Genomic DNA, 25178 nt, shown 5'->3' on the forward strand with positions numbered 1-25178 from the left:
CCCCAAATCAGTGGGCAGAGGCCCAGAAATAAATACTTTCCCCTCATGAGCATGGGGGCTATTCAACCAGTACCAGAAGAGGAAAAGGGACAAGGTTTCTATTCAAGACTTTTCCTGGTACCCAGAAAAGACAAATCATGGCGTCCAATTCTGGACTTATCTACTCTAAACACCTTTCTGGACATTCCAAAATTCAAGATGCTGACTCTTCAGTTACTTCCTATGCTAGGCAAAGATGCCTGGTTGACAACTCTTGATTTAAGAGAGTCTTACCTGCATATCCCAATCAGGGAATCTAACAGAAAATACCTCCGCTTCAAAGCAGGCTACTTGCATTACCAGTTCTCCGCGCTGCCCTTTGGCTTATCTACTGCTCCCAGGGTCTTTACAAAGTTGCCTGGCTCCAGTAATTGCATTTTGCAGGCAAAGAAATATTCAAATATATCCATACCTGGATGATTGCCTAATTCAGGCAGAAAACAAGGACACTCTTCTACATTATCTGGCATTTGTAAAAAGGGTTCTAACTTGTCTAGGGTACACTATAAACGAAAATAAATAACAACTGGTACTCTCTAAAAAAAATCACATTCCTGGGTGCAAGCTTGAATACAACTGCCCAGATGGCATTCCTTACGCCAGAGAAGCAAATTCATTTGGTGACTTACTTCAAACAGGTGGCCACAAAAACCCTGCTTTCTGCAAGGCAAATACTGCAAGCCTTGAGGTTCATGGCCTCCTGCATTCTTCTAATTCCATATGCAAGACTGCCTATGAGGAAACTTCAGTGGTACTTAAAAAGTCTATGGAGTCAGCATTGTCACAGCCTGGAAACAATGATTCCTATCATTCCTTGCCTGCATCTAGAGTTCCTATGGTGGGCAGAGGCCTGCCACCAAAACAAAGGACTGTTATTCACACCACCCCGTGCCGCCCAAACCCTAACTACAGACAGGTCAGACTATGCTTGGGGAGCACATCTGGCAGGGAAGTGCATTCAGGGCAAATGGAGCCCAAATCAAATGCACCTTCATATCAATCAAAAAGAAATGCTAGCCGTACAGAATGCACTGACAGCCTTCAAGGACTACCTTCATCCAGGACAATTAATGATAAAGACAGACAACACCACGGTTATGTGGTACATAAACAAGCAGGGGGGTACACTCCTACCCCCTTTGCAGACTAGCCATGGCATTGTGGAACACGGCCTTGACCTATCAAGTACAACTACAAGCCCAATTCCTGCCAGGAAAGCTGAATACTCTGGCAGACGAACTAAGCAGAAATCTCATGTACCCACACGAATGGAAACTGGAACCACAGATTTTCAAGATGTTGACATGCAAATGGGGGAGCCCAGACATAGATCTTTTTGTCTCACCCCACAACTATCAGTAGGACAAATTTTGCACAAGAACTCATCACAAAAAAGCCTGGATAGTGGATGCTCTTTCATTCAGCTGGAAAACCTATCAGTCTATGCCTTTCTCCCTCTGCCTCTGCTCTCCAAAGTTCTACTAAAAGTCAAACAGAACAAACCAAAAATGATTTTGATTGCTCCAGATTGGCCTCGCCAACACTGGTACCCATTCCTGCGCAGTGTATCACATCTTCCACCGTGGCACCTGCCTCAGACACCTTATTTACTGTCTCAGCAGAACAACCAAATTCTGCACACTCAGCTCCAAACTTTGAATCTTGCAGCGTGGCTTATCACCTAAATTCACCCTTAGCATCCCTCAGCAAACCTGTGATGGGTGTCATTTTGGAGACGAGAAGGCCTGGTACTAGCAAATCTTATGCTGACAAATGGAAAAGATTCTGGGCCTGGAATCAATCTCAAGGGATAAGCACAGCAGTGCCCAACTTTCCACAGATTTTACAATACTTAACTGAGACGCTTCACAAGAGCCTGTCCTTTTTCTTCCATAAAAATCCATGCCTCAGCCATTTCAGCTCATTACAACACAGAACCTCCCCTCTTCTCTCATCCCCTGCTAAAGCAGTGTCTCAGAGGGGCCAAAAACTTAAGACCACCCAGGTGAGCTCCAACCCCTGCCTGGGACCTCAATTTTGTATTGGAAAAACTCACTCTCCCTCCTTTCCAGGCATGTACTTCTACAGCCTTTTTCAGAGGTGTTCCTACCAGGGACATTCTAGAAGCTGCCACCTGGAGCTCAGTTCATACGTTCCCCAAATATTACAGTTTACCACTTTTCTCTAAATCCAGAGCTGGCTTTGCCATTGCTGTCCTGCAGAGCCTTATAGATAGTCCTAATGCTGTATAATTCCTTCCACCCAACCATAGCTTTGAGAATCTACCCAAATGTAATGACTGCAACAGTGAAACATGAAGAACCTAGTACAGTTGTGTACACTTACCAGAAATGTAGATGTTCGAGTGTATTCACTGTTGCAGTCCTGGTTACCCTACCTCCAGCTCCCTATTTTTCTCTGGCTATACCTCTACTTTCTTTCACTATGCTTAACAGCCCTTTTGGTGTATTTGCTTTTGGGATTGGAGGTATATTTTTGTGTTTGTAATTATATTTGCTCCCCATTGGGGGGCACCTGACATCTGGGGCAAGAAAAACTGATGTAATGGCGTCGGCTGCATGTTTTATACCCCTGACGTCATGAAAGAAGGGACAGCAACCGACGCAGCACCCAAGACTTTGTTAAATCAGGCCGACTGAGGGCAACCTGCCAGCAGATTACCCAAATGTAATGACTGCAACAGTGAATACAGTCAAATATCTACACTTATGGTAAGTGTACACAACTGTACTTTCTCCTTTCATATCTCTCTCATCAATTTTTAAGCTACATTACTACTTGTCTATAAATTATTACTAACCTCAAAAACACCCCGGTTTGATCTTTGTACCACAGCCATCATGCTATAAATGCATTAGCCATTCTTGTATTTTATTTTCTATTCAGTAATTAGCCAATATATGTTAATTTCTCTCATTTTTGTGTTAAAATATGTTATTGTAAGAAATACTAAGGTCGTGTACAGATGTTTTACCCTGCAATTATAAATGCGCATCATGCATAACTTAACTGTGGAGCTTTTCTCCCCAGGCCTCTGCTGAAAGTGGGATCTGGAGTAGTTGACTTAATTTGATCTTTAACCTGTGGGTTACGGATCCATATCGGATCCGACACGGCCACATATCCAGCATCTGATCCGAGCTCCAGGCTCCTCCCCTTACCCATAATGGCCATTGTCTCCTTCCTCCCTTCAGAGCTTGTTTGCTGCTGGAATAGCAAGCATGTTGGTCCGAGTTCTTGGCTAGTCGTTGGGTTTGTGAATGTATTTTTGTGCCTTTTGCTTCCCTCTTTAACTTTTTTCTTAGCTTTACTATCTATCCTCCCCGTGCAGTCATCGGAAATCAAAAAAAAAAAAATCTTTCCTCTCTTTCAGTCTAGTTTTTTCTTTAGTGCGAGTGCGTGTTTTGGGCCTGTTTAGTGACATGGCTGAAACCCCTAAATTAGGTTTCAGAAAGTGCATAGAGTGTGGCCATAAGCTTTCTCCAGCCAATGGCCACACTCTGTGCATGGTGTGTCCGGGTGCGGCACACCTACAAAACCTCCTGTCCTATCTGTTCCGGGATTAATCTAAGGGCACTGAAGGACAGGATGGATAAACTCATCCTCAAGGGCCTACTTCATTCTTCGGGAACTGTAGCCCCTATGCCCCCCACTTCAGGTGCAGCATCAACTTCTACCTTTTCCCTGGTCTCTGGGACTCACACTCCCACCAAAAAATCCGGGAAGGGGGGAATTCTAACAAGACAGGCTGAGGAAGCGGTCTCATGACCGCTCGGCCTGCCGCAGAAGGTTAGGCCAGAAACCAGACCTGGATCTCCTCAGCTCCACTCTCCCAAGTTCTCCCTGGAGCCGGAGGAATCCCAATTCTGGTCGCCTATATGGGCTTCCCCTCACCTGCACTCCAGACTGGTGTCAGTTGCTTCATCCTCCTGCTCCATCCGGTGCCTCAGTGAAGCAGAGATGGATAAGACGATGAGGAGGTTTATGCTCACCTAAATTCAGATGGGGGTCTTGCCTGCCCCCCCTCCCTCTGGAGGGGGGAGCTCACAACCTTTCTTTACTCCAATCAGTCCTTCTCCGATCCGACCTTCAGTTTTGGAGCCCTTGGATCTGAGGACCCTCGGGGTCGGTGCCGATTGTACCTAGATGCTGAACATTGCCTTGAGCGTGTCGGATCCGACCGGGTCGAATCTGAGCTGTCTTAGCCGTGGCCTCGGGGTCGTATCCAAGGGGGTTCTTTCGGATCCGAGTGTGTCAGAGCACAGTAGTCCTCTCTGTATCTCGACTCCTGGAGTTTCTGCTCTTACTCCCCTGTCAGGTCAGAGGGGAACAGCTCCAGCTGGTACTTCTCAGGATGTCCGTTCTCCTTCAGCCCTTGATGTGGTGGAAAGGGTTCTCTCTGTGTCATCGAGACCCTTGACTATCTCATCCTTGGACTCCACCCCAACTCCCTCCATTTTGGGTACTGTCTTGACCATCTTATTATCTCAGGGACAGCCTGTGCCTGATGTTCATCGTGTTTCACTGTTGCAGTCATTACAGTTGGGTTATCCTGCTGGCAGGCTACCCGCAGTAGGCCTGAATTCCAAAGTCAAGGTCTGGCGTCGGTTGCTGTCACCTCCTCCCTGACGTCAGTGCGCCAGGGGTATAAAAGATGCAGCCGACGCCATTTTCTTCAGTCTTTCTTGCCGCGCGGTGCCCGAAGCAAAAGCAGTTCGCAAGTGCCGGTCGGCTGACTCCTGAGATTTTCGTGTTCAAATTTCAGATCCGAAGTCTTCATTAAAAGCCAAGTACCCCGTTGGGGAAACTTTTTTCTTGCTCCAGACCGAAAAGTTAATAATTGTATTTCTTGTGGGAAGCAAATACCTCATAAATACGTCCATTCTTACTGTATTCCTTGCCTTTCCTTGATCACGATGTTGCTAATTGTCGGTTTTGTGCTAAATTTAACCAACGCACTATTAAGTGTGGGTACGATTTTGCATTTCACTATTTTGGCAGAAGATTTAATTACACGATGTCATCGGATAGCCATCCGACTACCGCAATTCAAAAGAGACGCAAAGAAAAAGAAAAAGACAGGCATCCGAGGTCCAAAACTGTCGACGAGGCTTCTTCTAAGCCAGTGGCCGGTTTGCTGGTTCTCAGTGAGGTGCTTGCAGCCCCTGACACCCACTACTTTAGAGCCGCAGGCCGCTTCCGACTCCCACGTGGAGCCGACTAGGCCTCTGGAAACTCAAGGTATTAGAACCTCGTAAACTATACCCTCAGATGGGTCCGGAGCCGCTGAGCGCAGGCATCGGCTTTTGAGGGTGTTTTCCGGCCTACACAGTTATATGTTAAAACGCCTTCAGTTTCAAAGGCAAAGACTAAAGCACCTCTATAGACAAAGAAACAAGTGCAGCAGCCCCATGGACAGGCCTTCATGCCTAAAAAACAGATGCTCAAAATGGCCGAAGACCTAATTACTTTGATTAGGGGTTCCCATCCCCCTCCTGATAAGAGGCCTAGGCAAGAGACAGAATATGAATCTTCAGATCAGGTTTCCATTTCTTCTGATTCCTCTTCTGATCAGGAATACTCTCTTCGCCCCTATGAGGATTCTGATGCTGAAGAATCTATCCGTTCAGCCTCTCCTCCTGAGGATTATTCTTTTGGGGAAACTCTGCATACCTTGAGGGAGCATTTCCACTGGGAGAGCCAAGATTATTCAGAATCTAAGAAATGGCTGAGAGACTTCCTTTTAGTACCTCAGCACAGGCCCCTTGCTATTCCACCTGTGTTAGACATTGTAGATGATGTATTTTCAGTGTCAGTCTGACCCCTGACTCTTTACCTCCAGCTCCTGTTAAGCCAGACAGATACTACAGGGTTCCTGATTTACATACATTTCTTTTTAAGAACCCTGCTGCTGACCCAGAAACTGTGTCTCAGTCCCAAAGACTTCCCCTTGCCTGCGCCAAGCACTTATCTTCTGGCAGCACCTTTATGGGGAAAACTAGCATTTTTTTCTCAAAATTGGCACGTAATAACCCAGGACAAATGGGTCTTGGATATAGTGTCACAAGGCTACAGGTTTTACTTTCACACCCTGCCAAGGGCAAACGGTTTGCCAGACCTGCCAAAAAATCAATGGGCAGAGGCACAAAAGCAAGTGTCATCCCTCTTGGACATGATGGCCATTCAGCAAGTACCACAGCAAGAGCAGGGACAAGGACTTTACTCAAGACTGTTCTTGGTGCCCAGAAAGGACAAAGCCTGGTGACCAATACTGGACCTATCTATTCTAAACACATATCTGGATATTCCAAGATTCAAAATGTTGACTCTGCAGCAGCTTCTGCCTATGCTGGGCAAGAAGGCTTGGCTTGTGACTTTAGACCTAAAAGAGGCATACCTGCATGCCCCGATCAGACAGTCATGCAGAAGATACCTCAGATTCATAGCTGGCTCAATGCATTACCAATTCTCTGCACTGCCTTTGGCTTACCTACTGCACCCAGGGTCTTCACAAAATGCCTGGCTCCAGTAATTGCATTTTGCAGACAGAGGAATACAGATATATCCTTACTTGGACGACTGCCTTATTCAAGCAGAGAAAAAAGGACATTCTACTACAGCATCTGGCGTTTGTAAAAAGATTACTAACATGCCTAGGGTACACAGTAAATGAAAATAAATCAAAACTAGTACCCTCTCAAGAGATAATATTCCTGGGTGCAAGCTTAAATACAACTGCCATTCGCTTTACCCACAGCCAGTCATATATTAACAACAGATGCATCAGATTATGCCTGGGGGGCCCACATGGCAGGAAGATGTATTCAGGGCACATGGTCCGCAAGCCAAATGCATCTACATATCAACAAAAAAGAGATGCTAGCTGTTCAGAATGCCCTGACAGCCTTCAAGGATCTACTTCATCCGGGACAACTACTGATAGATGGACAATACTACAGTCATGTGGTACATAAGCAGGGAGGCACTCATTCCTACACCCTGTGCAGACTAGCCATGACTTTGTGGGACTCAGCATTGACTTACCAAGTACATCTGCAGGCACAATTCCTGCCAAGAAAGATAAATAGTCTGGCAGACGAACTAAGCAGAAACCTCATGGATCCCCATGAGAGGAAATTGGATCCGCAAGTCTTCAGCATGATAACTAGGAATTGAAGATGCCCAGACATAGATCTATTTGCTTCCCCTCACAACTGCCAACTACAGAGATTCTGCGCAATGACTTATCACAAGCAAGCATGGAAAGTGGAGGCTCTATCTTTCAGCTGGAAAAACTTAACAGTATATGCCTTTCCTCCACTGCCTCTCCTCCCCAAGGTACTCCTAAAAGTCAGCCAAGAGAAGCCAAAATGATACTGATTGCTCCAGACTGGCCCCGCCAGCACTGGTACCCAATCCTAAGGAACTTGTCTCAATACCCAGCCTGGACATTACCTCAAATTCCTCACTTACTGTCCCAACATGACAATCAGATCCTGCACAGCCAACTCAAGGCCTTAAATCTGGCAGCATGGCAGATAATGTAGTCATTCAAAACACACCTCTCTCTAAAGCGGTGATGGATGTTATTTTGGAGGTCAGGAGGCCTAGTACCAGAAAATCTTATGCTGAAAAATGGAAGAGATTTTGTGCTTGGAACCAGGCACAAGGGGTTGACACGACTGTACCAAATATTCCTCAGATTTTGCAATATCTGAGATGCTGGACAAAGGCCTGTCCTTTTCATCAATTAAGATTCATGCCTCTGCCATTTCAGCTCATTACAGTACAGAGCCACCTATTTTTTCTCATCCTTTATTAAGGCAGTACCTCAGAGGAGCCAAAAACTTAAGGCCTCCAAGGAGATCACCAATACCTGCATGGGACCTCAATTATGTCTTGGAAAAACTCACCCTGCCTCCTTTTGAGCTAGCTGCTACAGCTGATATAAAATTTTTATCATGGAAAACAGCTCTGCTCCTAGCAATAACCTCTGCAAGACGAGTCTCAGAGCTACAGGCACTCATGGCTGTGGAACCTTTTATAATTTTCCATCCAGATAGGGTTTCTCTGAGGACAACCTTGACATTTATGCCTAAGGTAGTGTCCAGTGTGGCCCTTAACCAAATTATTAATTTGCGCACCTTTTACCCAAACCCACAGAATAAGGGTGTGAGACTTCTGCATTCTTTGGACATACACAGACAGCTGCACTTCTACCCGGACAGAACCAAAGCTTTCAGAAAGACTGAGCAATTGCTAGCGGCATATGCTGCAGGATCACACAGAAAGGCTATCTCAAAACAGACTATTTCAAAGTGGATAGGCCACTGCCTTTGTTTTTGCTATTCACAACATGGCAAATCAGTGCCTAAGGGCATTAGGCCACATTCAACCAGAGCAGCAGCCACTTCAGCAGCCTTCCTCAGAGGAGTACCAACCAAAGGCATTTTACAGGCTGCAACCTGGTGTTCAGTGCACACTTTTACAAAGCACTATCACTTACCACTCTGCTCTAAATCCAGGGTAGGCTTTGCCACTGCAGTTATGCAGGGCCTCATAACCGCTCCTAATCCTATTTAGCTCCAGCCTCCCATCCTTAGCTTTGGGATTCAACCCAATTGTAATGACTGCAATAGTGAAACACGATGAACATAGTACAGATGTGTACTTACCATAAATGTAGATGTTCGAGTGTATTCACTGTTGCAGTCCAGGTTACCCTCCCACCATCCCCCTTATCTTTGCTGGAACTTATCTGTACTTCTCTAGTCTATACAACCTATGTGGTGTATTTGCTTGTAGATGAAGGAGAAATTTACCTTCGTGCATGCATGCTTTATTGACATATTTTTAGCCTACCCTTTTGGGGGCACCTGACATCTGGGGCAAGAAAAACTGAAGAAAATGACATCAGCTGCATTTTTTATACCCCTGGCGCACTGACGTCAGGGAGGAGGCAACAGCAACTGACACAGGACCTAGACTTTGGAATTCAGGCCGACTGTGGGTAGGCTGCCAGCAGGATAACCCAATTGTAATGACTGCAACAGTGAATACACTTGAACATCTACATTTATGGTAAGTACACAACTGTACTTTTTGCCTCAGGAAGCTTATATAGAGGAGCAGCAGGACATTCACGAGTCCTCCCCAGAAATTCCCACTGAGGAGATCCCTCGCAAATGGTCATGTAAAAGGAGGCACTTGTACTCCCCACTGGAATCCCTCACCGAAGACACTGATTTGGAGGAAGGGGAAGGTTCTCTCCAATCACCCCCCCCAAGGATGACTCCTTTGGAGACATCATGGAACTTCTACGCTAGAGTCCTGCCCAGAAACCAACCTTGGACGAATCAGTGTTCCTAGAGGCATTCAGCACAGGCCCATTCAGCACAGGCCCATCTATTTCCTGCGTGTTCCCTCCCGCTGATCCCTTAGTGGACCTAATAACATCTCAGGCGTGGAATAAACTGGACATGGAGCCTATCCCTAAGTGCCATGATAAAGTTCTTGGCCCCGCTTCAAACAGGACATGTTGGAACAAAGGGTCCCCAGTTGATGCTATGGGGGTGGCAGCTGCCGCTAAGAAAGAGCTCGTTTAGGAGATCGCTCAAGTCCATCCTCCTGACTGAGAGTCGAGGGCATTGGATTGATTCAGGAAGTGGGACTACCCTTCAGCCATTTTCTCAGTAAGAGTGCTGAATTACATGGCACATGTCATTCGGCTGCAGTGAGACCTGTTGAAGGCGATTGTTGAGTCGACCCCTGAGTCCCTGTCGGCAGGAGACAAGAAGACGTTTTCCGCTCGTATGGCCACTCTGAAATCAGTAGCTAATACCTCCATGTGTCTCCTCGTCCAAGCTACTGAGAGAGGCACTAGAGCAGCTGGTACAGGCGTTGCCATCAGGTGACATGCCTGGCTCCAGGTATGTCATTCTCAGAACCCTTGAAGGCCTTCTTTACCAATGCCCTGTATAACGGTTCCTCCCTATTTGGGAAGTTGGTACACGAGACTTTGGTCCAGAGTGAGAAGAACAGGAAGACATTGTCTGCCATCAGGATCCGCTTCTCCCCCCCTCAAAGATCCTTTTCTAGGAATCAGCGAGGGGCTAAGAAGATGTCTTTACACAAGTCTCAGGCATTTTCCCAGGGCATTCCCCAGAGCAGAGGGGGTTTTGATAGATGCTGCCCCAGAGTCAGAGGGGGTCCAAGAAATTACGGATCTCAAGAACCGTTCTTGGACAGGACCCGCACAACATCCCTGAAGGGCTGCTCAACTGCTCTTTTCTGGAGGCAGTCTGGGCCGGTTGTCGCTGCACCCAGTGGAATGGGAGTCCATAACAACAGATCGCTGGGTCTTTCAGATCATATACAAAGACTTCAATCCTATTTTTCAAACCACCCCATCCACCCAAACACCTTCCGGACGTCCCGTCCGCGCAAAGGGAGGAAGCAGCACAAGAAATAGAAAAGTTGCTGGTAAAATGAGTCATCCAACCTGTCCCCCTCGACCAGTCTGGATTAGGCATTTATTCCAGGTTCTTTTTAGTGCCAAAGAACATGGGAGACCCAAGACCCATTTTGGATCTATCCACCTTGAACCTGTCAATGGCCAAGACGAAATTCCAGATGGTCACACTTCAATCCATCCTGCAGGCAAATGACTGGATGTGTTCAATTGACCTCCAGGATGCGTATTACCATATCAAGATGGACAGGCACTCTTGGAGGTTTCTCCGCTTCTGGCTAAGAGCCAATCATTATCAGTTCAGAGCCCTTCCCTTTGGTCTCACTACAGCCCCCAGGGTGTTCACCAAGGTGATGGCAATAGTTGTGGCTCACCTGAGGCTTCAGGGTATTCAAATCGTCCCTTATCTGGATGATTGGCTTTTTGCTGCCCCTTCCGAGCATCAACTTTGCCAAGCAGGGATTACTTCCTCTTTCTAGTACAGAGACTGGGCATCACCATCAATCTCAACAAATCATTGCTGGCCCCTGTTCAGGTGTTAGATTTCAATGGGGCTTGGTTGGACACTATCCATATGAAAGTTTTCCTCACCCCAGACAGGATATACAGCCTGAAGCTACACATTCTGTACATCCTTTAAGCCCAATCTCTGACAGCAGAGACCGTACGGAGGGCGTTGGGGTCTATGGCAACCACAATCAATCTGCTACCCTTAGCATGCATTCACATGTGGATTCTTCAGTGGACTCTTGCCATTCATTGGTCTCTATTAGCTCTGCCATTGTCTCACCCTGTGTGAATCTCCTGAGCGTGCAGGGACTCTCTTTGGTGGTGTATTCATTCCCTGGACCTAGTCAGGGGACGTCCCTTTCTCCTGTCTTTTCCCAAGACGATTGTGACCACGGATGCTTCCCAGCTAGGGTGGGGGGGGGCATTGCTTGGGAATGACAGTTCAAGGCATGTGGTCCCCATCCGAGACCAGTTTGCATATCTACGTCCTGGAGATGAAGGCGGTGCTTCTGGTGTTGCAGGCCTTTCATGCCCATCTTCCTCTAGGGACGGTTGCTATCCAGGCAGACATGTCGGTGGTCTGATACATCAACAAACAGGGGAGAACCAGACCATACCCCCCCCCCTTTGTCACAAAGCCATGAGAGTGTGGGAACGGGCGATCTCCACCGGCCATTTTCTGGTGGCAATGCACATTCCGGGATGGTCCAGCATTCTAGCAGACAAGCTCAGCAGATCTATCCTGATGCCTTACGAGTGGTCTCTGAATCCTTCATTGGTGGAGCTGATCTTTCTAAAGTGGGGTCATTCTTGCTGTGATCTATTTGCATCTCCTTCCAACATGAAATGCAGCGAGTTCTTCACTCTGAACCCTCCTGAAGGGGAAGCCCCCAGAGACGCTCTGATTCATGCTTGGCCTCCCGGTCTTCTTTATGCCTATCCTCATATGCCCTTGATATCAAAGTTTCTTCAGAAAGATCGCAGGCTGGGGAGCTTTATGATCCTCATTGCCCCATTCTGGTCTCACCAAGTCTGGTTTCCCTTTCTATGGTCTCATCTAGTAGTTCCACCATGGACGTTGGATCCAGTTCAGGATCTCATTTCTCATCCCTCGAGGATTCCTCACCCAGACTTGGACAGTCTGAAGCTCAAAGCTTGGCTGCTGCAGTTCCCATGATTATTAGGACTCCTGGTTTATCTTCTCCTGTTAAAACCATTTTGGTGGTGACTCACAATTCTTCCACTAGAAGGGTATACCTTAGCAAGTGTAAACGTTTTCCCATATGGGCCTCGCAGTGTGCATTGGATCTCTTTACTGCTCCAGGGTCTGCAGTATTGGGATTTTTCAAGAAGGTGCCACTTCCTGCATTGTCAAAGTCCAACTGGCTGCAATTTCCAATTTTCATGTTGGGGACAACATGACTTTGTTGGCCTCTTCTAAACTTTGTGAGATCTTCCATAAGGATACATTTCGTCTGAGACCCCCGGTGAAGGATCCTACGCCTCCGTGCAACCTTACGTTAGTGCTTCAGGCTTTAGTCTCACCCCCCTTTTGAACTTGCAGATTTGCAGGATCCAACTTGGAAGACTGCCTTTTTAGTTGCCATTACATCTGCTAGGAGAGTGTCAGAACTTCAAGCACTATTGATCAAGGTTCCTTATATGATTTTTCATAAAGATAGTGTGCCTTTGCATGCTAACCCATCTTTTCTTTCCAAGGTAACGTCAGAAGCCAATATTAATCAGACGCTCAATCATCCAGTCTTTTTTCCAAATTTTCAGAATAAGGTTGAATATAAATTACATTTGCTGAATGTGCTTAGACGATTATGGTTCTACTTGCACAGGACAAAAGCTTTTCGTAAATCTGACCAGTTCGTTTCTTTCTTGAAACCCTTTTTAGGGAACCAATCTGCAAGGTTACGATTGCCCGTTGGATTTCTCAATGCATTATTCTGGTGTACTCTGTCAGGGGAATTTCCCTGCCAGGTCAGATAAAATCACATTCTACCAGATCTATGGCTACATCGGCAGATTTTTTGGTCCTGGGTGACACTGGATGATATCTGTTCTGCAGTTACTTGGTCCTCTTCTCATACCTAGATTTCTCATTATAAATTGGATATCGTATCCAGGAACAGGACATCATCTGGCTCCGCCGTGCTGTGGAATATCCTTCTTTGAGGGCCTCCCAGGTGTATAGTAGCTAGAGACTCTGTCCCACAAGTTGAAGATGAAATGAAGTCAACTACTTCAGATAAAGAAGTTATGTACTCACCATAACATTACATCTGAGTAGTTGTGCTTCATTTGTCTTCAACCATTCCCCCCTTCCCCCGACCTTGTCACTATTGTCCTGGCCATATATATGGAAAATGAATATCTCGGGAATGTTCTTTGTCATGCTTTGGTTCAGGGATTTTGGGTTAGCAGTAGTGGTAAGGTCTTGTTGAGGTCATGTGTCTGTTATGTGTTGGGCAGCAAACTCTATCTGAAGGGAGGAAGGAGATGGGGGCATTATGGGTAAAGGGAGGAACTTGGAGCTCGAATCAGATGCTCTATATGCGGCTGTGTCGGATCTGATACGGATCTGTAACCCACAGGTTGAAGACAAATGTACAACTGCTCAGATGGAACGTTATGGTGAGTACATAACTTCTTTTTTGCCTACCACAAGCACACACCCCATTAGGGAATGCATTGGCAAAGAATGAAAGAATATGCAGTGAAGCATTCTTATATATAGGTGAGCCATGTGTTTCCTATGTCAGTACCTGGCAGGAATAAGACCACATTCATTCTTTGCAGAAAAGAATTACTGTTTTCAGAACTTCTGGCCAAGATGTGGGGCACAGGAGAGTGGTTAAATCCCAAATGTTACATTTTAGAGTTAGTGACCTCTCTTTGAAGTTGTGTCATGGTAAGAGCCCTACACACAAGTGTACGTTTTGAATATAATGTTTTTGTAATTTGTACTGTCTGTGTAGAAATTCAGCTGTGTAAGACTAGTTGGGTCATGTACCCATTGTAATACTGCAGTATGTAAAGTGAGTATTATAGCTCATAGGCTTAGTAAAAGTATTGGGAAAGCATGGTTTAATATTAGGGCAGCCATTTCTTGGAATGGACTACTGGTAGGCTTAAGAAGTATAAAAAGATTAGGCAGTTTTAAAAGGCAGATGGATGAATAATTTGATGATAAATTTTACGAAATTACATAACTCATGCAGGAGTAGATAATTTCAGTTAATGAGCTACTTATTTAAATCTGTGAAATAATTTAATAATGAAACATGCACATCATCATATGCAGCATTAAATCTGTAATGACTTTGATAGCTGTGTGAAAGAATTGCTATTTTGGGGGGTTTATTATGTAGAGCTATAAATACATCATGACTGATTTTGTCCATTTATTTATTCAAATGTATTTAATTTTAAATTCTTTGGTAGGATGGAACTTCGTTGTGTCATAGCAGTTATTCGACACGGGGATCGAACTCCAAAGCAAAAAATGAAGATGGAAGTTAGACATCAGCGGTGAGGCTTTTGAATCTGACAATCTACTTATTTATTTTACTTTATTTTGATGACTTGGTAAAATCTGTGATCCTAGGATACGGGACATCAGTTGTACCTTTTTTGAGTAATATAGAATATGTTTGTATAAAGTTAAATGTAGTACAAGTATTACAGGTAAAAAATGCATGCTCATATATATAACTAGGGCAGGTTCTTTAAAGAGAACACAGTGTTTCAATACACTACGGCTGCTAGAGTATAATGAACCTATATATTGATTGCCCTATTTTAAAAAATTATTAGATATAGCAACTGTATAAATTCTGCTGAACTAGCCTAAAAACAAGCTCTAGAAACAGTTTATTGCAGGTGCATTGAGTGCCAGCCAGTGATGATTTCTGAAGATGAAGTTGGCCATCCAGTGCTATGCCACCTCTAATGCAGTACAAAATTTAGATGCTAATCTAGTAAAATACTACAGCATTATCATAATGTCAGTATAAAAAAAGTTGCCTTAGCAGCAGAGAGTTTGTTGGGTGTAGAGAGGAAGCTTGAGGCTATGCTGCCTTATAGATTTTCAGTTGATTGTATTTTGTAGCTGAACTGATCAGTAAAGGCACCTTTCTAAATCTAATACAGGTATATACAGTGCGTGTTAATGGCTTTAAAGCAAGGGGAGATGGTTGCACGAAGTAAGTGAATGAGTGGACCATGTAACAGCAAGTAATTGACTGTTTACCTGTGATTAAACAACTAGGGTCTGTCGCTTTCACTCAGTCCACCACAGAACCCAGTCATTCTAGCTAGTTTGGGTATGCACACTTGGATGTTTTCCTGTGATCAGCAAGGTTGCTCTTGATGTCGTGGAACCCTAGACAATGAACTCCATGGCACTCCCTATTTTCCCTGTATCTTGGTCCTACACTCCAAACTGAGTACTAATTTCTTGAATTTTTTACACGTTGTTACTTTTCAACCTTTTCCTCCATACTTTCAGCATACTGTAATTATCCTAAGACAGTGTAATAACTATGTTGGAATAATCAAATTAACCAGAGTCTGGAGGCCACCATAGGCCATGGGGTTCTAGATGCTCATAGGTACATTTTAGAGCCTTTCTCCTAACCCTTTGATCAGGTGATAACCTGAAGAAATATCATGATTAAGGAAAAGAGATTCAGTCGTATTTTGTGTAACAAAAGTAAAAATAATAGTTTCAATAAACTAAGAACATAGAAATCTTCTGTGTACTCTAGTGTTTAATTGGGATGAAAGTGAGAAGACAAATGGTCACAGGCATATATTTCAAGTTGTTGCTGTCATTCACATACACAGCATGCCTCATCATCCCTACCCCATACAGGAAAACCACCCTCTGATGTTAAACTGGAATGAAAGTGAAAGAACAAATAATAGCCACAATAACATATTTCATCTTGTTGCTGTCAGACATATGTACATAGCATGCCCCCTTACTACTACCCACAAAAGATAGTCTAATGTTTGACTGTGAAGAAAGTAGAGAAAAAAAGGGGTCTGGGGAAGAAACCAAAGCACTTGGATAAACTCCACACAGAGATAGGGAGGACATACACTCAAAAACTAAAAACTCAACCACAGAACCAAGTGCTGTGAAATGGCAGTGCCATTTTCTATGTCACTTTGCCAGTAATTAGCTGCTGCCATGCAAATCTTACCACTGATGGCCATTTATTGTGTACAGTGCTGATGTTTGCCTCTGTGGGAAAGTGAAAAACATTACATCCAACGTATTACTTATAGATGCACTGTAACATCCCCCCATGCAGTCAATCAACCCCTTTACCTGTCAGTTGCAGCCACTTTGTGCATACCTCACATGTTTGATTATGATCACATAAATGAATGCATACATTGGGGGATGGCCACAGCAACAAACACACGTGACCATCAGATACAGCAACTTTTTTGATTGTACACCAGCGATGTCTGATGAAAGTAAAATGAATAAATAAATAATAGCCACAATACTGAAGTTCAGCTTGTTGCTGTTAGACCTGTGGAGTGCATCCCTCCAAAATGTACACATACACACACTTATGTGCCCTTGAATTACAGCCATCTGATTGTAATGTCCACTTGTGATCAAATGAATGATTAAGTACACAAATAATAACTACAGCCTTTGATGTTGTCATTTTTATTTGTTCCTCAACCTGTGGGTTTTGATTCGTACTTCAGATTCAACGCGGCCACTTTCTATAGCCCTAGGATCCATTTCTTGAGCCTCCTTCCTTACCCATAATAATTCATTCCCCCGGATTCCCTCAGATCTCCTTTGCCACTCATCAAGATGGACAGAGATTGCGACTCTGTCAAGCTCCTAGTGGGTTAGTGAGTTTATTATGCGTTATTTACTCCTCGACTTTGTTTTTCTTCTTTCTAACCATACTTACCCTGCTATACAAAAAAAAAAAAATTATAGAGAAATCTCCATGTGTTTCACTTCATTGGTCTTCTCTATCTATCTGTCTATCTACACTCCCACTTTGCATCTCCCTTTTCTTTCTGTTTAGAGAGTTACCGTGTCTGATAAACAGGTTGGTTTTAAAAAAAAATACACTTCCTGTGAGCACAAGATTTCTTAATCTGATGCCTACGGGGATTGCATTTACTTCTTAGGCCCTAAGCATTTGGAGTCCCCTTGCTCCATTTTCATTGATTTTAACCAGTGTGCCATAAGTGACAGGAGGAATAAATTAATACTTTAAGGCTTTATGCCTTCTTCAGCTTCTTCCCTTAGCACTTCTTCTTCAGGGGCTTAAACCCCCAAGAAATCAAAAGAATCCTGTTAACACCATAAGCGTTCTTCAGATAAGGCTTTTCCTTTACCTGTGGCTTAACTGACAAAAAAGGTTCAGAAGACCTTAGATCTGAAGATTTCGGATCTTACTCTGGCTGTGACTGTCTCTTTGAGAATTATTATTATTAGGACCTCCCTGGAGTTGGTCCCTCTGACTCTTGGATCTCCTGGGCTCCAGCAATCACCTAAGAGATCCTCCAGGCCCTTCCTCCACTTTCTTGTCTGTCAGGTCTTTCCACAGTCTTTCGGAAGCTGAGGTTGATAGAATGATGAGGAAATTTCTGAGAACACAAATCTTGATGGTGGTTTTGCCAACTTTGTCCCTCTCCACATCCATGAGCCATCCATCTGCCTTTATTGCAGTTGCTTCATCTCCGATTCACCACTTGCTTCAGAGGTATGAGATCTGAAATCCCTGAGAGTCGAGATGTCTGATCTGAAAGTGCCTATCACTTTGACTCCAACTGTCTCCCTGACCCGTTAGGCTCTGACGATGTCTGAGCAGAACGGCTCTCGGAGACGAAGCCTGATGTCAGATCTGAGGGGTTGACTTTGACTCCCAAGTTTCTGGAGTCATTGCTTCCCTTTGGAGCTTCAACGTTTGACAGTTCTGTGCTGACTTCCCCCATGAAGTGGGAAACGTCCTTCTGTTCATATGTTGTAGTATTCTTAACATGAGGGAGCCCACCGCCGGCTGACTCGTACGTCTGGCCACTATAAAAAGTCTAATGCTATTGTATGGTAATTGCGATGTCACACACAGCACAGATCCTGTGTCAGCCATAAAATGATGTCATGTATAAAGCAGACATCAGCACGTACCAATCCTCAGAACTTTTTTGACACCAGTCACATTGTTTCATACCCCTCAACTGTACAGATTTTTGCCTCACATTTTTGGTGTGTTCCTCCTAAAATCTATACATTTCTGGCAAATAGCTGAGGATTGAAGTCATTAAAAAATGACAAATATTTGAGTTTAAGACTCCACATCCTTCAGAAAATTTATACTAATGCAAAACCTATTATTCTATCAACTTTCTAAGTTTGTTAGAGCAATATTTGAAATCTGTCCCTATTTGTCCTCCCATCAGTTTAGGCTTTGTCCATATTTTTTGCTCCAAGAGGTTGAGAGGTATGCGTCTTCTCCGGTCTTCGCTTGTTAGACAAGTTGCGACCTCTGATCAGATAAGTGCCCCATTGGGGTTTTCTCTTTATTGTCTTTTGTTGCTATGTTTTTATTGGTTACATGTCAGCTAGGCAGGGCAGGTGTCAGTGTGGAAGGCAGATTCCACTTACTCCCACGACCTTTGCCTCTTTTGCTTAGGCCCTGACCATGACCATACTACTAGCTCTGTTTGTAAGGCCTTTGTCCCTAAGACCTTACTTAGCCGGTTAGCTTCCTTAAATTTATACCTCGAAAACTAATGTCTCAAATGCCTTGTGTGTGATATGGAAGGTATGTCAGGCCCTTCAGGCGAGCCACTAACCAAGAAGGCCAAGAAATCTAGGCCTAATTTACCCACTGCTCCTCCACTTCCAGTCGTCTCTGCCAAGATCGATGTTGGCCTGGAGACCATTCTGGAGTCAGTTAGGCACTCCTTCTATGGGTGAAAACAAAAACCAGAAGACAAAATTACCCTGTACTTGTGAACGCCAAGGGAATTCTTGTATAGTCCACACTTGTAAATTCTCCACACTCAAATGGCTGCTGTAGACAGAATCCAGGATAAAATCAGTTATGTTAGATGCTAAATAAATGTCTACAAAGAGGTCCTATGCGACAAAATATCCGTATGAATAAAGTAGTAAAAAAGATTTCTCCAAAAGCTTTATTGAACCAATACTGTGAAGCGCTTTTCGTCCCACTAATAGTGGGACTTCTTCAGACAAACAGATTCTGACAAAAAACAAGGTTTAAATACTGGTTTTGGTGCCAAAAAGGTGCTGTTGCTAGGTTACAGTTCTGTGCTTCAATTAGTTAAAGGTATAGTGTCCTAACAACTAATGAGGTGAATCTATGAATGAATTAAAACAAAATCAACAAAACTTCAGAACCATTAAAAGTACATTTATTCCACCGACACATCCAGTTTTGGCAGCCTTTGAATTAGTGTGTGAAAACGACTTTAGGAATATGCTTTACTTAAACAACCAGTTTAATGTACGACCTAATATTTCCAAAGAGGACAGATTGTCTCTCACATTATTAAAAAATACTGCTATTCGGTTTATTCAACTTGACAAGGGTGGCGGTTTGGTTATAATGACTCAATCACAATATATTGAGAAAATGGAATCTCTCCTCAACAATACTGCTTATCAGTTATCTTTCAAGAACGAAATGTATCAAGCGTATAAAATCTACATTTAACGACTTCTTTATAGAGGGAAGGATTGGCTTGACTACATTTAATTATTTGAACATGCTTGCACCCAAGATTCCTATTCTTTTTGGCATCCCCAAGATTCATAAGTCCCTCATTAAACCCCCCCCCCCATGCGACCACTAGTAGATGGACGTAATAGTATGACGTATCTATGTGCCAAAATTATTGATTCAATTTTGAAAAAATATGTACCGAAAGAAAAAAACATATGTAAGGATTCGTGGTCTTTCTTGTATAATATCAACAACGTTGAGTATAATGATTCATTTAATTTCTTAACAGTCGACGTTAAAGATTTATATACATGTATACCACACACAGAAGGTATTGAATATGTTAGCTATATGTTGAGAAAGCACCAAGCACCTACACTTGAGGTAGAATTAGTTGAACAAATGCTTGATTTAGTGTTGTTTTATAATTTTTTTACCTTCAATAATAATATTTATTTACAAAAAATAGGGGTGGCCATGGGTTCACCTTGCGGCGCTAGTTTCGCCAATCTAGTCATGGCCTATTGGGAACAGGATATAACAAGTAGAAATCATGACCTTACGAATAAGATCAGGTACTATACACGCTTTTTAGATGATATCTTTATTCTAATCGAAGGGAATGAAGATACAGCACATGAATTAGTATCATTTTTTAATTCTAGTTCTAACTTTTACATCCAACTTCAATAGATACAGGATTAGTTATTTAGATGTAGATTTAAGGTAGGACCTTAAAAACAAAGTTTACTATGCTAACATACACAGGAAAGATACCTATTCTAATTCTTTATTACACTATTCAAGCTGCCATCCCCTTTATCAGAAAAAGTCTGTTGTAAAAGGTCAATTCGTACGGGCGGCCCGAATGGTATCAAGGAATGATGACTTTCATGATGAATGTAGACTTTTGTGTTCTAGGTTTACCATGAGAGGTTATCCTAAACACCTTATTGATGAAGTTATGTCTGAGGTTGGATCAAAAAGAGAAGCAGGTACCTATATGCCGATTCTTAATGCCTTGAATCAAGTACCCGTTCCTGTAAGTACTCGTGAACCCATGTATATTAATGTTTCTTTTATTACTCCCTATAGCTTAGACAGTAACTTTATTTCTGTCATCATTAATAAAAATTGGAACATCATATCTACCGATGGTGTTCTGAGTATAAAATTACCACCTAAGCCAAAGATTGTCTGGAAAAAAGGGAGAAACTTGAAACAGATATTACAAAACAATGTGTCACTAGGAACACAGAGAGTAGGTATGTATCAGTGCAATATGTGTAATTATTGTGCACATATGATTACAGGGCAGACATTCACAGTAAGGAACATTACATATGACCTCAAATATAAATTCAATTGCTTGTCAACCAAAGTAATTTACTTGGCACAGTGCCAGGCTTGTCCTTCATTTTATTTAGGAAAAACTGATAGGAAACTACGAGAACGGGTCTACGAACACCTATACGCAATCAAGAAAAAGAAAACAGAGAATGCACTTGCTAAACATATTATTGACAACCCTATCCATAATTTCAATTTTAAAGCAATTGATACCATATCACCTGACAGCCGTGAAGGACCCTTTGAAGTCCTGTTGGAAGTACTAGAACTCTTTTGGCAGATTAGGTGCCATGTCAATGCCCCCCCCCCCCCCAGGCCTTAATGAGACTATCACATTATATCCGTTACTGAAATTGAGAAGCCTACGACGCTGACAAATACCATTGTCATGTTATATACTCTTTGTGGGGGGGGGTTCTTGCTTTGTTTTCGGAGTGAATTTCTGTACATTACCGCACATTTATGGAGTAATTTGTCCTTAGTAACCTTGCATTTTACCTTTATATAGGTTTACTAGTTCCATTTGATTTTAAATTTATCGTTTACATGTTAGCATATATATTTTTACCATATTTCTTTTACAATTACAATACACATGCTTTCTATATGACCTGGCTACATTAATTGCACTATTTAATAATTCTTTGTTCAGGTGTCACTGTATATCCTGAACATATATTTATGACTTTTGTTAGACTTTGTAGTTAGGTATGTGTTTCGGGTGGGATTCTGACCAGACTGTTGTAATTCTAATATGACTTTGTACCATCTTTCAATAGCAATTTCCCACAACAACGTTCTTTCTTTTTTGTAACCACTCGATTCTTTGATGTGATTTATTTATATATGTATTCAGTGCTCAAGTTGAGTAACTTTTGTACATACTGGTTTTTGTTTGTTACTGCTCATTCCTTAGTCTGAAACATGTAGTAATATATAGATGTGATTTGTATTACCATATATACTTTATATATTTTTATATTTGTTTTATATTTAGTATTTATTTAAATACTGTAATAATGACATCTTAGCGATGCTTTTAATCTTTTTAACGGTTCTGAAGTTTTGTTGATTTTGTTTTAATTCATTCATAGATTCACCTCATTAGTTGTTAGGACACTATACCTTTAACTAATTGAAGCACAGAACTGTAACCTAGCAACGGCACCTTTTTGGCGCCAAAACCAGTATTTAAACCTTGTTTTTTGTCAGAATCTGTTTGTCTGAAGAAGTCCCACTATTAGTGGGACGAAAAGTGCTTCACAGTATTGGTTCAATAAAGCTTTTGGAGAAATCTTTTTTACTACTTGATTCATATGGATATTTTGTTGCATAGGACCTCTTTGTGGACATTTATTTAGCATCTAACATAACTGATTTTATCCTGGATTCTGTCTACAACAGCCATTTGAGTGTGGAGAAATTACAAGTGTGGACTATACAAGAATTCCCTTGGCGTTCACAAGTACAGGGTAATTTTGTCTTCTGCTTTTTCTTTCTTTTTGCATTGGTACTCCTTCTATGGGTGCCAGTGTGGAGGCTATCAAGGACACTACCTGCACATCTCCAGGGGATATGCAGGCATCCATTCTGGATGTAGGGGGGAACCTTGCCTCATTGTGACTGAAGGCCCGCATGGCATTCCCCAGATTACCGTTCAAGAGGATGTCCTTACCAGTGTCATTGAGTGTAGACCGACGTTGAGGCCTTCTACTTTCGACCACATGGATGCTCCTCAAAAGAAGAAACCTAAGATAAAACATTTTTCTCCTGCCCCCCAGGAACAGACAGCAGATTGGCAGTCTTTTTCTCAAGGGTTGTTCAATGCCTTTATGGACCTGAGACAGTAGTCAGCCCTCTCTTCCTTTTCCTTCCTCACAAGAGGAATTCTGAGGAGATTTCTTCAGATGAAAGGATTCTTCTGGAGATGAAGCTCTGTCTTATTCAGCCCAGATTTCTTCTCCCTGGGATGTGCTTCCCCCGATGACTAATCTAATGGGACAGATACCCCTGGAGAGGGCATCTCCCTTGGGAAAACAATTGTCAAAATGAGAGAATTTTTCAAATGGAATTGTTCTCTGATATCAGAAATCCAAAAAAGATATTATGATTTGCGGCAGATGGACTCTCCTTCTCCATTTGCCATTCCTCCAATCCTACCAGCTTTCCTGGATGCCTTTTCTGCAGCTTCCAAATGCTCTGATTCTCAACCTCCTAATGCCCTGATTCTCAACCTCCTGCTCCTAAAGGACCAGACATGTTTTATAAAGTTCCTGAGGATCCTACATTTCTATTTAAATGCACTCTGCAGATCCTGCAACAATATCCATATCTGCTGACAAGACCTTTAAGATGCTGCTTTCCACGTCTGTGCACCGCTGTGACAAAGAGAGCAAAGTTATGAGGAGACTAGGGAAAAAGGTTTACACATCAGCCACTTTGGCATTCAGAGCCATTAATTACCAGACTCATATGACCAAGTACTCCTTGGCTGTCCACTCGGATGCTGGTAAACTTCTGTCAGAGCTCCATGACTGTCCGACTAAGGCTCAGCTCTCTTTCCATCCTTAACTCCTCGCGGAGGTTACATGGCATTCCATAAAGTATAGATGTCCTTCATGGATGCATCTGCAGTCATAACAACTGGGTTGTCCTGTCGTCAGGCAGCCCTTCGGTCGGCCGGATTCCAAAGTCCGGGTCCGCTTCGCTGATGTCGCTTTCACCCGACGTCATCTCTGCTGGTCTTGGGTATAAAGGCATCAGCCGACGCCATTTTCCTCAGTCTTTCTTGCCGTGCGCCAAGCAGAAGCTGTTCACAAGTGCCGGTCGGTCAGATCCAGAGATTACTACTACCGAATACTACTTCAAGACTTCTAAAGCTAAGTACCCGTTGGGGACTCTTTCTTGCCTCAGCCGATGTCAGAAAAAGTCAATAACTGTTTAACTTGTGGGAAACAAATACCTCATAAAGATTTCCACTCTTACTGTTTGCCTTGTTTAGGCCCAGACCACGACGTAGCAGCCTGTTCCGCCTGTGCTTCATTCAACCGACGAACACTTAGGCGTCGCGTCGGTCGGAGTTTGCCGAACAGTTTTTCGGCTCAGATTTTGCGTACATTATGCCGTCGGATCCTCCAACTACCCAAATTGTTAAAAAACACAAAGAAAAGACCGACACTCAGCGGTCCGCGGTTTCGGCCGAAACCTTGGTTAAGCAAACCGCGAGTGTCTCGGTTTCGGCTGAAACCGAGAAAACTGATCAAAGTACAGCGGAATCAATGACTACTACTGAGGTCCCTACTACCTTACTTGAATCGGCCTCAGAAATTTTACCTACAACAGTGGTTACTAGTGACTTATCAGACACCATCCCTTTGGATGTCTCTACCCCAGCACGTGGTGCTGCTAGGCCTCCTGCAGCCATGTCTATTAAGGCCTTTGCCAGGGCTAAAGCAGCCAAATCTACTAAAACAGTGCCTGTTAAACCCCCTTCAACCAGGCCCTCTTCTAGTTCTCAAATGCTTACTCTGGCAGAAGATTTAATATCCTTAATTAGGGGATCTCAATCTCACCCAGACAGGGCCCCTCAGCCCCCAGAAAAGAGACCTAGGGCAGAGCCCCCCGAGCCGGTGTCCTCTGATGATTCTGCAGATGACTCAGACATTGAAGACCAGCCAGAGGCTCCTTTCTCCAATTATGAAGACTCAGATGCTGAAGAATCCATTCCAGCTGCTTCCCCACCAGAAGAATTCTCCTTTGGGGAAACCTTACATGCCATGCGAGAACAATTCCAATGGCAGGAACAGGATTTCTCAGATTCCAGAAAAAGACTTAGGACTTTTCTGCACCTTCCACAACACAGGCCCTTAGCTATACCTCCTGTCCTCCCTGTTGTGGACGATGCATTTAATGATGTTTGCACTGCACCAGATTCCTTACCTCCAGCCCCTGCCAAAACAAGGCCCCACTTGCAGACCCCGAAACTATATCCCAGGGCCCTAAGGCAGTAGCCTCGACCACAGCAAAAACCCTATTCCTTC

General features: G+C 43.4%; 1 protein-coding gene across 1 annotated transcript in view; it reads left to right on the top strand.

Annotated features, from left to right (window-relative positions):
- PPIP5K2 (diphosphoinositol pentakisphosphate kinase 2) overlaps positions 1-25178 on the top strand; it is a 3486936-nt gene that overhangs the window by 1017063 nt on the left and 2444695 nt on the right. The window contains 1 exon segment of the mRNA XM_044063880.1: positions 14495-14581. Within this exon segment, the coding sequence (XP_043919815.1) occupies positions 14495-14581 (87 nt within the window).

The sequence above is a fragment of the Protopterus annectens genome, chromosome 2.part2, assembly GCF_019279795.1.
Source record: "Protopterus annectens isolate FY-2018-M chromosome 2.part2, PAN1.0, whole genome shotgun sequence".
Classification (NCBI taxonomy): Eukaryota; Metazoa; Chordata; order Ceratodontiformes; family Protopteridae; genus Protopterus; species Protopterus annectens.